Source organism: Teleopsis dalmanni, chromosome X (genome assembly GCF_002237135.1).
Source record: "Teleopsis dalmanni isolate 2A chromosome X, ASM223713v2, whole genome shotgun sequence".
Lineage (NCBI taxonomy): Eukaryota > Metazoa > Arthropoda > Insecta > Diptera > Diopsidae > Teleopsis > Teleopsis dalmanni.
The window spans coordinates 56,914,813-56,930,980 of record NC_051848.1 but is presented as its reverse complement, the minus strand read 5'-3'; the positions used below and the strand labels follow the sequence as shown (position 1 = coordinate 56,930,980).

At 30.0% G+C, this 16,168-nt stretch overlaps 1 protein-coding gene across 1 annotated transcript; it reads left to right on the top strand.

Moving 5' to 3' along the window:
- Nucleotides 1–1,598, top strand: LOC119662565. The gene is made up of 2 exons (XM_038072206.1): nt 1–161; nt 231–1,598. Exons 1-2 carry the CDS (start codon nt 135–137, stop codon nt 1,503–1,505), a joined length of 1,302 nt encoding a protein of 433 aa, XP_037928134.1. The 5' UTR covers nt 1–134; the 3' UTR covers nt 1,506–1,598.
- Nucleotides 1,599–16,168: the final 14,570 nt, after the last annotated feature.

The window sequence follows — 16,168 nt, the reverse complement described above, 5'->3', positions numbered from 1 at the left end:
ATTAAAACTTCTTGTTAACAAAAAAGGATACAAGATTATGATTTTATGCAATGAAAATCCAAATTTCTAATCATACCTATATGTAATTCAATTCAGGTGTACTTTTAATTTTTTTCGCAACTATTAGGTACAAAATGAATGATCCAGATACATCAATAAAGGTAAATTTAAATATAACATATCAATAAATTCATTTAAATAACCACTTATTAATATTTTTAATTTTGAAGTCTTCTCTGGATGAGGCTATTCGAGAGACAACTCTTATGTCTTCACTACTGGACTTCAACATAAAAGAATCAAAACCTCGGGCAATTCAAATGATGGGTAAACTAATGACCAGTATTTCAAGAGTCGTCCCAGGAATGGAAAATATAATACCTAAGTTAGTTGAGTCTCTGAACCATCAAGAAGTCGATATACGTATTAAAAGTATTTTGGCAATTTTGCGTATATCAGCAAGAACCATTAAGGGGCCAAATCTACTTAAAACTGAAGATGACTCCTTTGTAGATATAAATGAAATTTGCAACATTGAGTCCAACACGTATGATCTTGTCTTCCAAAAATTGCAGGAGGCTTTGATACTCGGTCAAATGTCCGTACTTTACCTTGTTAAACAAGAAATATTTGAGACACTTTTGGTAGTTATTAGAAGTAGTCACATAAAAAGACGGCATATACACGTGATTGCATTAATGCTATACTATACATATCATCACAGTGTAGAGTTATCTGATAAAACAGGAAAAGATTTATTGCATTTGTTTCAAGTATTATTGACCGTAGTTGACAAAGCTCACATGAAGTGGATCCTAAAAGGGTTGCGGGGTCTGGTTAAACATCCAAAAACAATTTCTCTACTACTTCAAACGGGCATATTAAATACATTAAGCACTTTAATTGTACATAAAGACGATGATGTAAAAAAAGATGCCTTGAGACTTTTTGTTGATATTAGCACAAACGTTTATATCAAAAATAATCCTTACGCTCTCCGTATTCCACTAAACAATGTTCTCAACTTGCTTACACATACTGATGAAAATATTCGAAGATATTGTTTGGAGGTTCTACATTCTTTGACTGTAGTTAATAATGGATTAGTACATAGAGTCGTTCACAACGGTTTAGTTCCTTTGATAATACATGAGTTTGACAACAGCAATAGAACCATACAATATATAGTAATTAAAGTGATAAAAAATATAAGTGTTTATGGTAAAAAGTCTGATATTGTGAAACTTATTGATGAAAATGTTATTCCACTCTTGTGTCAATCAATTACACAGACTTCAAGTAAGGATGTTTACTGTGCTTTGACTTCCATATATAATATCTTGAAAATAGCTAGTGAATGCACTGAGTTGGCACTACGAGAATGCAAGGGTTTAGAGAAGATTGAAGTTCTCAAACATCATGAAGATATTAGTATTAAGAATCTGATAATGAAACTACAAGAAGATTTCCCACATTTATTTGAAGAAAATGTTTCTGAAATGTGAAAATTCCAGATAGAAAGTAAGACCAAAATTTCTTTGTAATATTCTATACGCAATATTGTGATCATTGAAACTATTATAAGTCAATAAATTACACCATCCTTTACATATTTTGAGAAAATAAAAAGCTAATCAATATTGCTAAAATCCTAAACTGCTTTTGTAAATTGTTTTTTAGAATTCATTTGCAAAAGTACGAGGGAATAATTTTTTCATTTATACGATAGATAAGCTTTATTTATATGAGAGGATTTTCTAAAATATATATTTTCAATTAGGCCATCTATTGGCACTTACATACGTTTTAAAATAAATGATTTGCCGATCTTAGTTTGAACATACAAGTCAAGTATGATTTTGGGGCAGTTGGCTAATGAACATTGACTCTCAGCACCAAATTTGGCAGGGTAAGAGTTCAGCCCTTGTTACTAGTTTCAAAATATTATTTACGGATAATTTAATACAAGAAACATTTCTAAGATCACTGATGATGGGTATTTGGCACTATTTAATATAGCTGTATGGTCACCCTAAAATTCAATTCATTAAAAATAAAAAAAAAAAATTTTTGTTGTTGTAATTTCATTATTGTCAAATAAAAACCACTCTTTTGGAAACAATAATTTATATTTAGAATTAAGTTTCGTCAAAACGGACGTTAAAAATCAGTTTAATAGCAAATATATATCTTAAAAGGCTCTGTCATATTTGATACTCATAATTACCATCATTATGATACTATTAATTAATTCATATTAATTATTAATAGTCAGCCAATGAAAACCAATTGCTTAGATATCAATTTTCAGCTCGAAATATTTGAATTTTGGTTTACAATTATTGTAGGACTTCTGGAGTTTATTCTGCGTTCACCGTCTTCTGTGATCTTTTAGGACGAATTCATTGTCAAACCTTTCATTTGAATCGTAGTAAATTGTTAACATTGTTTGTTCTTCTAAGAGTGTTATTTTCTCTGTTAGAAGGGTTTAAACAATAGTGAAGAAAAAACAACTAAAGTTTTTTAACTTATTTGTTGAAATTTGGCTGACTATACAACGCTGTTTCGAGTGCTGTCAAGTACTCATTATCAGTGGTCTTAGGAAATGTTCGAATTTCTTTTTAATTAGCTTATAATCCGTATATAATTTGTTTGGACTGCAAGTGCCAGGCTTAGAACTCCTGCCTGTCAAATTAGAGAGGATAAATAATCGTGTTTTCTCACAAATAGCCAAGACTGCTCAAACTTTCAATGCTTAAGTTCCAAATTTTTTGTGTCTTTATTTGTAAGTGATACTAGCCAAGCACTTATCGTGCTTTAAATCAAAACGCGCTTATAAACTACAGTTTTATTTGGAAACATAATTATAATGGTTTGAAACTTATTTTTGTAGTTGTCTGTTTTTATTTCAAAGTTTTTGACTTTAACATTTTGTTCTTGGATTCTATTGGAAGACCATAGCTCAGCACCATCACCAGTTATAGTGACTGACATGTTTAACTGTAACTGCATCCCTTCAAAATATTTTTAACATATCTTTGCAAAGTAGAAGTCAGGAGTATATTTAGGTGTTCATCAGAGCACTCGCATAATGCACATTTATCGTTTACCGGAATTATATTTAATTGTCTATATCGCTTGTACAAATCTTCGATCAAAATTCAGTGGATTGTGCATTGCTCTCTATGAGTCTCTTTGATGAATTTTTCATACCTTTTTGATATTTTGTTCACTGCTAGTAGTTTCTGTCAGTAATGTTAGATTATCATTTACAAAGTTCTCTGTCCCGAATCAGCCAACGGAATTGGATTAACGGAAAACTTGCGGATGAAATATGCATTCATTCACGTACACAGTTTTTAGGATTGTGTAGATTTCGGGACCACTTCTTCTGAGAATTTAAAATCAAAATTATATATTCTCCCTTCGATAATACATAAAATATCAATTCAAATGCGAAAAGACAAACAAATTTGCTCAAATATTAAGAGTAAGTATGTTACATAAAGTAAGTGCATCACATACATCGGATTTACATGTGGCGTAACATAGTAGATGACAATTTAAAGCTTATTTAGTAAAATATTTCATTAACATTGAAAGGATTCACTAATAGATATAGTATTTTTATGGAACCATTGGATCTCAATGGAACTGCGACTGACTAAGCACAGTCATTTTTCAGATTAATTCTTTTAGACAAATTAAACTACTTAATTAATAGTGGTTGATGATTTTCAAACTGTTTGTGATTGAGAAGAGAAGCCAATTATTCCTGGAATGATATCTGCCGAGACTAAAGTAACAGAATCTGATACAAAAGGATGATGGTGCCCCTATGTTCCAATGGGAGAAGAGGATAAGAAAAGGAGAGTGATTGATAAATTTTAATAGGTATAAAATAAAATCTTAATCCATTTAAATGATTTATACATTTCTTGTACCACTGAACGTCTCCTATGTTAACGGTCTTTTGGTATAAAACAATATAAGGTATTAAAAAATGGAAAAAGTGTTAATAATATTTCAAATGTGTTCTTTAGTAATTTTTTGAATTGTAAAGAATTACTTGACAGACTATCTATTATTATTTCAAATATTATAATGTGTATTATTATGACATATTGTTTAATGACATGGTTTCTGACTTCTCGATAGTGAATAGTTATACGTACAAATATTTGAATGCTTATACCTTTTCTTAAGCCTCAGTAGTCTTCCAAAATTAGCTCAGACATACAAAGTAAGTCGTGGTTACTCTTCCAATAACAAATAAAAATACATTTCCGTATTTTAATTTTTAAAAATAATTTATGTTATTATTCACATACGATTGCTTAAGTGATTTAGAGTTGACTTAATTTATTTATTAAGTAAAATACACTAAAATATTTTAAGTGAAGGTTACGCTAGAGTGGAATAATTAGTAAGTAATTATGTTACTGACATGTTAACCTATATTTTTTATTTTAGATACGTAATTCTTTATGGGGCGAGTGTGATATATTAATTATGTACAATATTTTAAAAAAATTTATTACCTAACCCAATTGCAGTACGACAGTAGAGCACCTGCTTAAATAAATCAAAGTATCTCATAAAGATCACTTTAAGTGAGCTGATGGGTGTGTCATTGATTCATTAATTCTGACAAGTATATACACCAACACAAAAAGGTGATTTTTCGAAACTAATTTGATTATTCAACAACCGCACTAAAGCACTGTAATTAATGATACCAAGTTATGAATATCGTCTGTCCACATCCAAATTAACATCCGTACCTGGATTCGCAGTTCATTAAGATTTTAAACAAGACCAGTCGAACTATGAGTAGGGCGGCTGAGAGAATGAGTACTTGCATGAGACATCCTCATCATGGCTACATTCTGTAATTCGTATAATGTATTTATTATTGCTATTATTATTATTTATTCTGTTCATTTTGTTAATGTTTAGTGGTGTGATTAATATTCGCAGCGAAAAATGAGTTAAGTAATTGAAATTTTCATTGTAGTTCAGTTGAAAACACAAATAAATGATCAAATCGTGTTTCATACGGGCAGCGTATCTAACGACTCCGCGGGAGAACAACTGAACTGGACTAAGAAACTGATTGACGCACTGACAGGCGGTTTGTCAGACGGTCGAATACTGTACTTAGCCTGTCACGCCAGGCTAAATTGTATTGAAGATTTCAATAATAGCATTTACATTTAACAGTGTAATTTTCAAATATTTTAATTATTTTAGTTAAGTCCGAAATGCAATTACTGAGAGTGAATAATTCGTAATGTTGGGAAATACTAACGAAAATTACGTGTTTCAAATAGATTCAAAATTGTACACAAAATAATTTCAATTATAAAATCGTTTACAGATCTATGCGATGGATAAGAAAAGCTTTATTTTCTCGGAACAACATCTTAGTCATTTAAATTTAAATATTATTCGATTAAATCATTAACTATAAAACATTACTGCTTTTGAAGAAGACTTTGGGGTCATCAGCAGTTCATGATAAGAAGGTTTCGATGTTTCAAAAATGTTCACTTAATATGCCGAAAATGTAATTATTTTATATTTTATATTTACTCTATATATAAAATATTCGTAAAGTTTTCTCCTTGAATCTAAAAGGTCAATACAACAATACACTTTGACAATAACATCCACATTTAAAGAAATTTCTGGTAAATGTTTGAAGGCGATATAAAATTATTCTCAGAAAAAAAACAGATATTATAATACTAATAGTCATATTATAATGACCAATTATTAACTATTATTAATAGTTATATTATGACCGCATCTAGCACAGAGACTTTAAGCTATGTTGTGTCCCTTCATCAGGTAAACATAAATCTTCTATGGTATACTTTCTCAACAAATAGTTATATTTAAAACGAAGTTTTAATATAATTTAAATTATTTTTCTATTATTAAATTAAGTTAAAATAAATTATAATATATTGTATTATAATAAATTAAATTAAATTAAATTATATTAAATTATATTAAACTATATTAAATTATATTAAATAATATTAATTTATATTATATTATATTATATTAAATTATATTAAATTATATTAAATTATTTAAAAATAAATTAAAATAAATTAAATTAAATTAAATTAAATTAAATTAAATTAAATTAAATTAAATTAAATTAAATTAAATTAAATTAAATTAAATCAAACGAAATGAAATGAAATGAAATTAAATTAAATTAAATTAAATTATATTAAACTATATTAAATTATAATAAATAATATTAATTTACATTATATTAAATTATATTAAAATAAATTAAATTAAATTAAATTAAACTAAATTAAATAAAATTTTAATTTCTTGTGTCGAAACTGACGCGTATTATGACGAAAAGAAACTTTTTAAAAGTTAAAAGGGTTTGAATAGAAATGAAAAGACATCAACAAAAATTGTTTGTTAATTTATTGAAATTTGGCTTACTCTACAACGCTGTTTCGAGTATTATCACATATTCATCATCAGTGGTTTTAGGAAATATTTGCATTTTTTAATCAGTTTATAGTCCTGCTATAAGCCTGGGCTACTATTACCAGGCGCAGAATTCTGAAAGTTTCAATTCTCAAGTACCAAGTTTTTTGTCACTAAAAACTACTAAACTACAGCTACATTTGGATACACAAGTTTAACCAATTGAAAGTTAACTTTTAAGGTTGCCGATTTTTATTTCAAAACTATTCTTTTAAATCTTAAAATTAAAATTTTTTTCATATTTAATTTTTAGCAGCTCGGTCGACCTTACATTTACTCACATCCTTAATTCTCAAAAAATGCAAAAATCAACACAGATCGTTTGTCAGGGTGCCTGTCCCTGACAAACGATCAGATAGACATATGGATTGTCATTGCTTGATCGGTTCACTTTATCAGGCTTCTTCTTCTGTGTTTGCTCCTTGTACGCCAAATATTATAATATAATTAATTATAATAAAATAAAATCGTATATTTTAACTATTACTCAAACATTATTTAAAAATGCGTAACAAAATTAATCATTTTGTTGTAAAATATTTTAATGCTATAATAAAGCTATTATGACATTCCTAATAACACTTTTTTCAAAACATCTATATAAAAAATAAATTGCTCTACTAGACTGTCGATCTTTATAAAATAGATTTATTTAATATATATTGACTGTTCGGGTGTTTTGGAAAAACTCCAGCCTGAGGTATTATACATGTCATATGGAGCAATCCTCTCTGTGTTTAATATAAAGGATAAATACCTGGAATTTAGAAGTCAACATAGCAAAGTCAAAAATAATAATATTTAAAAAATATGCAAGGCGTCTTGCATGCGATGAAAAGTGGTACATTAACGGTAAATTATTGGAAGTAGTTAAGACATACAAGTATTTAGGCGTTTGGATAACATATAATGCAACATTCGAAACACACATTAATAAAAGGCTAAAAGAATCAAAACTTTAGCATTAGGAAATGATATGGTAGCTCTTTCAGTTAAATACAAAGTTTTCCAAGTTGCTGTCAACTCAATTATGAATTATGCTTCCCAAGTTTGGGGTTTTGAAAAATATAATGAGGTGGAAAAACTGCTGACTTATTTTATCAAACGTATTTTTCGTCTACCTGTCAACACGCGAGACTACGCAATTTACCTGGAAACGGGCTTATCAACACTACATATCGGCACTTTAAAATCCCACTTTCAATATATTAACGCTGTTATGAAACACACAGATAACAGGCTTACCAAACGGCTTGCGACATACTTTTTAGGTAGAAGGAGTTCGTATTTTGCGGCATGGTTAAATTTAGCCGAGGAACATGAAGAAAATTTGAATTTAGAGGACATGAATGGTTGGATTGACTGGCAGCAGCGCATTCTTCTAAAACAGGATCAAAGTGATAGAGACCGATTTGTTTATAAGGCCAAAACAAGCTACTCTAGACAAACATACAGAGAACTAACTTACAATCTGGGGAAAATGAATTATTTTAATGATAAATATACTGTGGAAAATATTCGTTCAATTTTCAAATCTCGTACTGAACTCATCAAACTCAATTATTTACCCTACGTAAGTGGTGCACTATCTGTTTGCAGCCTATGTAATAAACAGGAAACGGAAAACGTTAAACACTTTCTCGCAATTTGCCCAATTTTAAAGGAAATAAGATACAAGTATTTTGGGAAAACGACTTTGAGCCAAACAGAATTGCATGGTATCCTTAATGGAATGAACTGGCTAAATTTATGCGCATATCTTAATCAAGCGATAAAATATAGGCAACAAATTATAGATGAGATCTTTTAACCGCACTTATGTATGCACACCAACAATATATACTAATTATAACATCAAACTCACTACAAGATTAGAGGGATTAGAAAAATAGGCAATCGCTAGGTAAAGCTGACGACATTAGTCATAGCTTTAAGTAAAAAAATATATAAAGTATGGATAATGATTGTATGTTTTTTAAATTATTAATAAAGAAGAACTAACTAACTAACTAACTAAAAAACTAACTAACTATAAAGGATAAATATATTTTATTTAAAATTTGTTAGATAAATTAAACAATTCCATTAAAATCGTAGAAACGTGACTTCATAAAAATTTAACTTTGGAGGATTTTCTGCTATATAGGAAAAATGCTTACTTTTAAAAATTTAGATAAGTGGCTTCTGTGGACATCATTTTATACTTCAGATGATTTACAGTATTTTCCATAAAGTTCAGGGACTGTAGTCGAAAACTAAAAGAACCTAGATAGTGAAACATTTTAATTGAATTGAGAAAGATATATAAGAGTCCAGTTTTTAACATTAAACACATTACTTGTGTTATACTTAAGTTACTTAATAAATTTAAAGTCATTTACATTTTTAAGGGCCAAAAACGTTAGCAAAAATTTTTTTTTTAAGTTAATAAATTTTGCTTAGAAAGCTGCGCTTCTTACAAGGCTTCTAAAAGCAAAGAAAAGACAAGCACAAAAATTTAAGTTAATTTATTCAAATTTGGTTGAGTTTTGTCAAGTACTCCTTATCAGTGGTTTTAGGTAACATTTGAATTTCTTTTTAAGTAGTTTATAAAATTATATATATACCAGGCTTAGAACTCATGCCTGTTATATTAGAAGCGATGATTATTCGTGTTTTTCCACAAGTAGCCAAGGCTGCGGAAACTTTCAATCTTCAATCTTCAAGTTTCAGGTTTTTTGTCACTTTTTACTATTTCTTTTCAAAGTGATACTAACCAAAGCACTTGTATATAGCCGGAACGACAATAAAGAAATGGATTACTGATATGATCACTCTATCGCTTGAATAGGAAATCTCTGATAACTACAGTGAGCGTAATTTACTTAGACGCACACAAAAAAAATGCTTTTATTTTTGTTAAAGAGCAAAGCTATTGATATTTTTTCATTATTGTTTTTTCTTTTCCATTACTAAACCTAAACAAACATAAAAGGAATGTGATTTTTATTTTGCAAAGTTATAATGATGAATTTCATAAAAAAGAAGCTAAGTAAGTGCGCAATTTTTATAGACGCATATATTTGTTTCGGTAGTTCGGACTAGTTTATTTGATTGTTCTGTAAGAAGGTTTGTATTTCATAACACATTAATATTTGAGCTAATATTCTAAAAGCAAAAACCATACAAATTCTTTACGAAATAGGCTCCGCATTTGCGCAAGTCGAATGGCAAAGGGAAAATTTCTAAGCGCTGAAGAAAAAGCCAAAATAGGGTGTTTACATCAAAATGGATTCTCAAAGAGGAAAATTGCAGGCCACATAAACCGATCGGAACACGTTGTAAGAAATTTTTTACGTTTGGGTGAGGAATATGGTAAAGCCCCTACGAATAACAAGCGAAATGCAAAGATAAATCGGCGACTCAAAACCCAAATAAAGGAAGAAGCAACAAAAAATCGGCTCAGTGCAGCTCAAATCGCATCAAAATTGCAGCTACCAATTAAAAAAAGAAGAGTGCTGCAAATTTTACATGCAGATGGTCACATAAAATGGAAGAAAATAATGAAACGGCCCCCTCTGAAAGAAATGCACAAGAAGAATCGCATTGTTTTTGCTAAAAATCATATGCATTGGATCAAAGAATGGCACTCGGTTATTTTTTTGGACGAGAAAAAATTTAACTTGGACGGGCTAGACGGTTTCAGCTCTTACTGGCATGATCTTCGCCAAAACAATCCCATAAGAATGAGTAGAAACTTTGGAGGCGGATTTGTCATGATATGGGGTGGCTTTTCACTCCATGGAAAACTTACTTTGTGCTTCATAAATACAAGAATGAACTCAGAGAAGTACACTGAAATGCTGGATGACGTTCTTATAAAGTTTCTGGAGGAACACGCCGATCGGGATCTAATTTTCCAGCAGGATAACGCCGCCATTCATGTGTCCAAGCTTTCAAAGTCTTACTTCTCGTCGAAGCAGATAACGGTAATGAATTGGCCAGTAAGGAGTCCTGACCTAAAACCCATTGAGAACCTATGGGGAATAATTTCACGGAAGGTCTATGCCAACGGACGTCATTATTCCACAGTGAGTGAGCTCAAAGCATCAATCCAAGAGGCTTGGGACAAAATCGACGATGTGATTATCAAAAAATTGATAGATTCGATGCCAAATCGAATTTTTTCAGTTATAAACCAAAACGGAGGAATTACAAAGTATTAAGCATTGTCAAAACTGTGTAAACTCTTTGATTTGTTTTGTTTAAACATAGTGCGCCTAAGAAAATTGCGCGTTTATTTTGCCTTATTTTTGTGTTTTTGTACATATGTAAGAAGAATGACTGATATGAAATATATTTCTTTTTTGTTTTTTACTATCAAGCACTGCTTTTTCTTTTTCAACAAAAAAAACATTTATATTCGAGTTCGTTGTATCGTTTTTGAAAAAATATTAAGTGCGTCTAAGTAAATTGCGCTCACTATATATGATATCAATCAAAAGGTTATGACTTAGAAAATAAAATTGGATGAATAATCAGCTGTATTAAATAATTTAGTATCAAAGTGTATGAGTATTACGATGCTCTAGCATTTGGATATATTTGAATAATACACTTGAATCGATTACCTTCAGTGCTCGGAAGTTGCAAGCTGCTCGATTTAAGACTTATAATAAAATATAAAAAGAAATTTTAGAAGACTCCACAGTGTGTCGTGTATTATTGTTAAATTAATATACAATAATTCATGTGAAAAAAATTTTTAAATTAACTCGAGAAGCTTTACAAAAATCTGGTAGTATTTGTAAAAAATGCTGTTTAAAAGCAATACTTTTGTTTTACTCATTGACCAGTTTGAAGCAAAGTTCACATTTAATACTCGTTATAATAATTTAAATTCGTAATATAGTTAATAATATTATTATAATGTATTCAGTGAATAATTCAATTATATTAATAATTTTAAAATAGCTTTTCCCTTTAATTGCAATTTAAATATTCTCTTGAGTTCTGTGTTGCAGTACAGTACGGAGCGCGAGTAAACCGACTTATCTATTTTTTTACGCTTAATAACTTTGCAGCGAGTTATTTTCCCACAGTGGGAAACTGTTCGAAACTAAATTTATTTCCATGTAACCACATAAAAACAATCAAACAAAAAAATAAATACTTCAAGTTAAAAATGAAACATTTAAAAAGATACTTACTTTGCTGTTTTAATTACAATGCAAGGCAGCGAATCGGTCGGAAAGTATTTAGGTTGAGTGCAGGGCAAACTAAGATTCGCAGACTACGAGCAAATGCTGGTACAGGTGCGCAGATGTACATGTGTCCATTGGATTCCTCTTGGGTTACGTGTTTTTCTTATGTCATTTTGTGTCTTTGGATATGGATTTAGATTATTACATATCGTTGTATATCGTTGGGTCTTTGTAATGGCTTCGGAATATAGGTCAGTTGTAAGCGTATCGAATTGCAGTGTCAACATGGCAGTTAAATTGAAACTTAAGGCAAATTTTATGGCAATTCGCAAAACCCGCATTTTCCTCAACAGATCTTTAATAGTTGTAAAAGCGTAAATATTCGTTTTTATGTTTTTAAGCTTTTTTTTTAGTATGTGGTAAACATGCGACAAAAAAAAAATCCAAAATTCTCACATAAGCCTAGGTCAACTTGCGCATGTTAAAAATCATTTTAAATAATTTACAACTGCAGTATTGCTACCGACTGTGATGTCTGTAGAAAAGTACCTCCATAGAAAGAAAAGAGAATCATTTAGTGTTGTCAGCTTAACAAATAGTTATTCGGTTCATAAATTTACACGAAAACTTGTAAATATATTAGGGGTATTCACTCTGTCTTACATAGTCATTGCAAGGTGCACGAATGCTACACTAAAATTGCAAGAGTGCGAGAACATCCCTGTTGCAGAATTACGACATCAAAATAAAATCATTTAGTGTTGTCAGGTTAACAAATAGTTATTCGGTTCATAAATTTACACGAAAACTTGTAAATATATTAGGGATATTCACTCTGTCTTGCATAGTCATTGTAAGGTGCACGAATGCTACACTAAAATTGCAAGAGTGCGAGAACATCAAAATAAAACAGCTGTTTTTGCATAATCCACATGAGAAGCAAGAAATGTCAAAACAGCTGTTTTTTCCTTCTTTTTTATTTCGTTGCAAGCATATGTACATGGGTTTTGGTATAGCAAGATTGTAAGCAATTACAAGGAACTTTGTGCATGTAATTTGTTGTTGTTCATTATAAGCTTGCGCAATCTGTGCATTTCGTGCTCCTTGCAATAAGTTTGCAAGAGAGAGATAGGGTTAATTGTAGGCCGTATGCGAGTTCGAGTAAATTGAGGTAAAGTAAATTGAAATTTCCTAAGGATTTTTTGTATGTAGTTTGTTGTTGTCCATTACAAACTCGCGCAATCTGTGCATTTCGTGCACCTTGCAATAAGTTTGCAAGAGAGAGTTAAAAACCCTATTGTAGGCCGTGTGCGATTTTGAGTAAATTGAGGTAAAGTAAATTGAAATTTTCTAGGGATTTTTTGTACTGAACTTATGTAAATATGTATGAGAAAATATATAGAAATAAAGATGTTTGATCTTCGGACAGCTGATCTTCTCGAACAGATGATCGGCTTTGCTTTGATTTAACTTTATTTTGTTTTATACAAATATCAAACGCACAAGAATGTTCTGATATTCGATCATACATGTTCAAACATCAGAATGTTGAAAGCATCAAACAGCTCGAATAATATTAGTTAACATAATAAATATTACGGCGGTGTGCGTGTTCGAGTAAATTGATGGTAAATTGAGAGAAATAGTAAATTAAGTCGGTATAGCAGCGAATGTTGGTATTTACCAGAATTTCGAGTAGGGTAAATTAGATAAAAATTAAGTCAATTAGGTGTTACCATTGTGAAAATTGCAAAAACTGCAGTACATAAAATCCTTAGGAAATTTCAATGTACTTTACATCAATTTACTCGAACTCGCACACGGCCTAGGTCTTCATTTTTATAACAGAGAGTTTATACAAAAATTGGAGACAGCTGTAATGCGTAGAACAAACTCTGATTAGGTCTGCAGCGTATGTATTATAATTTTTTGCATCGAATTTTCTTCAGTTATGATATTTACTTTTTGTTTAGGGAATATAGGAATAAACAAAACTGCTGCCATTAGAGCAGTGAATTTCACACCCTACGTCGAGAGCCCATTACATTTACAAAAGGCCTATGTATGGTGTGAAATTTTGGTCTGGTGTTTTTTTGATATGACGTAGGTGCCACACAAACAAATTGAATGCTCTAATATGTCCCGTGGAGAGAATGATAAGGTTAAGACAATGTATTGAATAAAAATTAAATTTAAAACTAAGGTGCCACTTTACTTACGGAAATATAAAAATTAACTTTGTATATGATTTGTATATAATGTTTTATTAATCTTATAATTCTTAATAGGTATGAATTCTATCAAATATAAAAAATTTTTTGTGCAATCTATAATCGAATGATTGAAGTTTTTTTAATATGTCATTTGTAAATGTTAGGTGAAGTCAGAGAGAAATTTCATAGCTATTGATTAATTGTTATTAATTATTTGTAGGAGCAATATAAATGTTCAAATATATAGGGTAGTTAGTTGGATATTCTGCTCCATAAGCCTTCAGGAGGCATCTGAAAATCCATGCAACTTTACTCATTGTGGATTATTACATATATTTTGTCCGGAATTTTTCTCCCATTTTAATTTTATATCATATGACACTTGTTTATCCCAATCAATGTTTCCATAGCTGTTGCAATATAATTTTTACTGTGACAATAACAGGATTGATTAATCCTGATGGATCGAATAATTTTGATACATCTGATAATATATTTCTATTTGTTTTTTTATTTTTCTCATTCCAATAATTTTCTGAAGGTATTGCTTTCTGAAGGTACTTTACTGCTAAGAAAGGAGTGCAAGTTGTTCCATATGTAACCGTTTGAAGTGCATAAGTCTTTAGTGGTTCATTTGAGTTCCAACGTCAAAATATAAACTGATATTGTTGATCTGGTTCATCTATCCAAATTCATCTATATATTTTCTTAATATCTGCTTAAAAAACACACCCATGTTTAATAAGTCTAAGCAAAATATTAAATAATTCATCTTGTAGCTTTGGTCCTGAAGATAACAATTCATTAAGACATAATTTATTTGAAGTTTTGCATGTTGGTTTTTGTTGTAGTGCTGTCAGAATATAAAATATAATGATATGGTCAATAATATTTAGAATCATTTTTCGATAAATTTCGAACTAATTTCATATAACCTAATTGTGGCTTTGCTATCTATCTTTGCTGCGCCACATGCTATCCACCCAAAAACACTTTCTTGAAGAAGATGTAGGTCTTTCAAATTAATTCTACCCTTTTTAATAAGAGTATAGAATATTTCTGCTGCTAATAATAAATCTATTTTACTTGGTACATCAAAATCAGGATCAGTTAATTTAATTTTTTTGGATAATGGTCCCATAACTAATTTCTGAAAGAGTGAATTTGAAAATATTCTTAGAAGAACTAATACTCCAATATTGGTACTATAATAAGAACGAAAGGCTTTAATTGTTATATTCACTCGTTTATTTACTTTAGATTTATTTTCTGCAATATCTTCAATTATTAAACACTTTCCATTTGGGTTTACATTTAATTTGTTTAATAATCTCTTCATTATTGAACATACTTGAAATCCATTATCTAGTATTGCTCACGAATTGAGATATTTATTCACATTACTTTTTTATTTCAAGGAGTACAGTAGATCAAAGAACATGTTTTTCTAACTGTTTTTTTTTCCATTCCATTGGTATTTCCTTTAACTATAGCCCTATAAACACCAATCTGTTCTTTATGCAATATGGAATAATGATTTTTATTACATTTGTTACAACGAATGGCATTAGAATTCCTAGTAAGATGCCCCTGTTTTAAGCATTTTGTACATACATTATTTTCCATTACTTTGCTACATTTATCATTATATGATAAAGTCTTTTAAAGGTTTCCCATTTAGAATATTCCCCATCAAAATATGGAACATCTATTTGAGGAAGGGTACTTTGGAAATTTTCAAACAACTTTGATTATGTGTAAACGGACACTGTTAACTTTGGAAGAACAATATGCAGAAAGTCCAACTTTCTGAATTGTACGTAGTAATAAAAGTAGCTCGCCTTTTGTGGTTTGAAAAGGGATTAATAGTAGATTGATTTACTTACCTTTCCCAATGCTAATTGTGTAAAGAAGATTGGAATAAATATTCGACTGATAACTTTGTACCTAATAAGAGTACTGATTAACTGGTTCAATAGATAAGTAAAATAATAATTAGAAAGGTCTGTATATGTTTTGTTTTGATTGCCCTATTGAAAATCTGAAGTTCTGAGTGGCTTCAATTTCTAAAAGCCCTTATATTGCAGTCCTGTGCAATGCGGTAAGGAACTTAATGGTCAAAAGTTAAACTCTTCCAATTGTTTTCTGTTTTCACAAAAGAGGTTGACAATTTTTGTGAAATATTGGAATGTGGTTCATAGTTCGTTGGAACTTTTTTAACAAAACATTCTTTAAAAGTGACTTTAC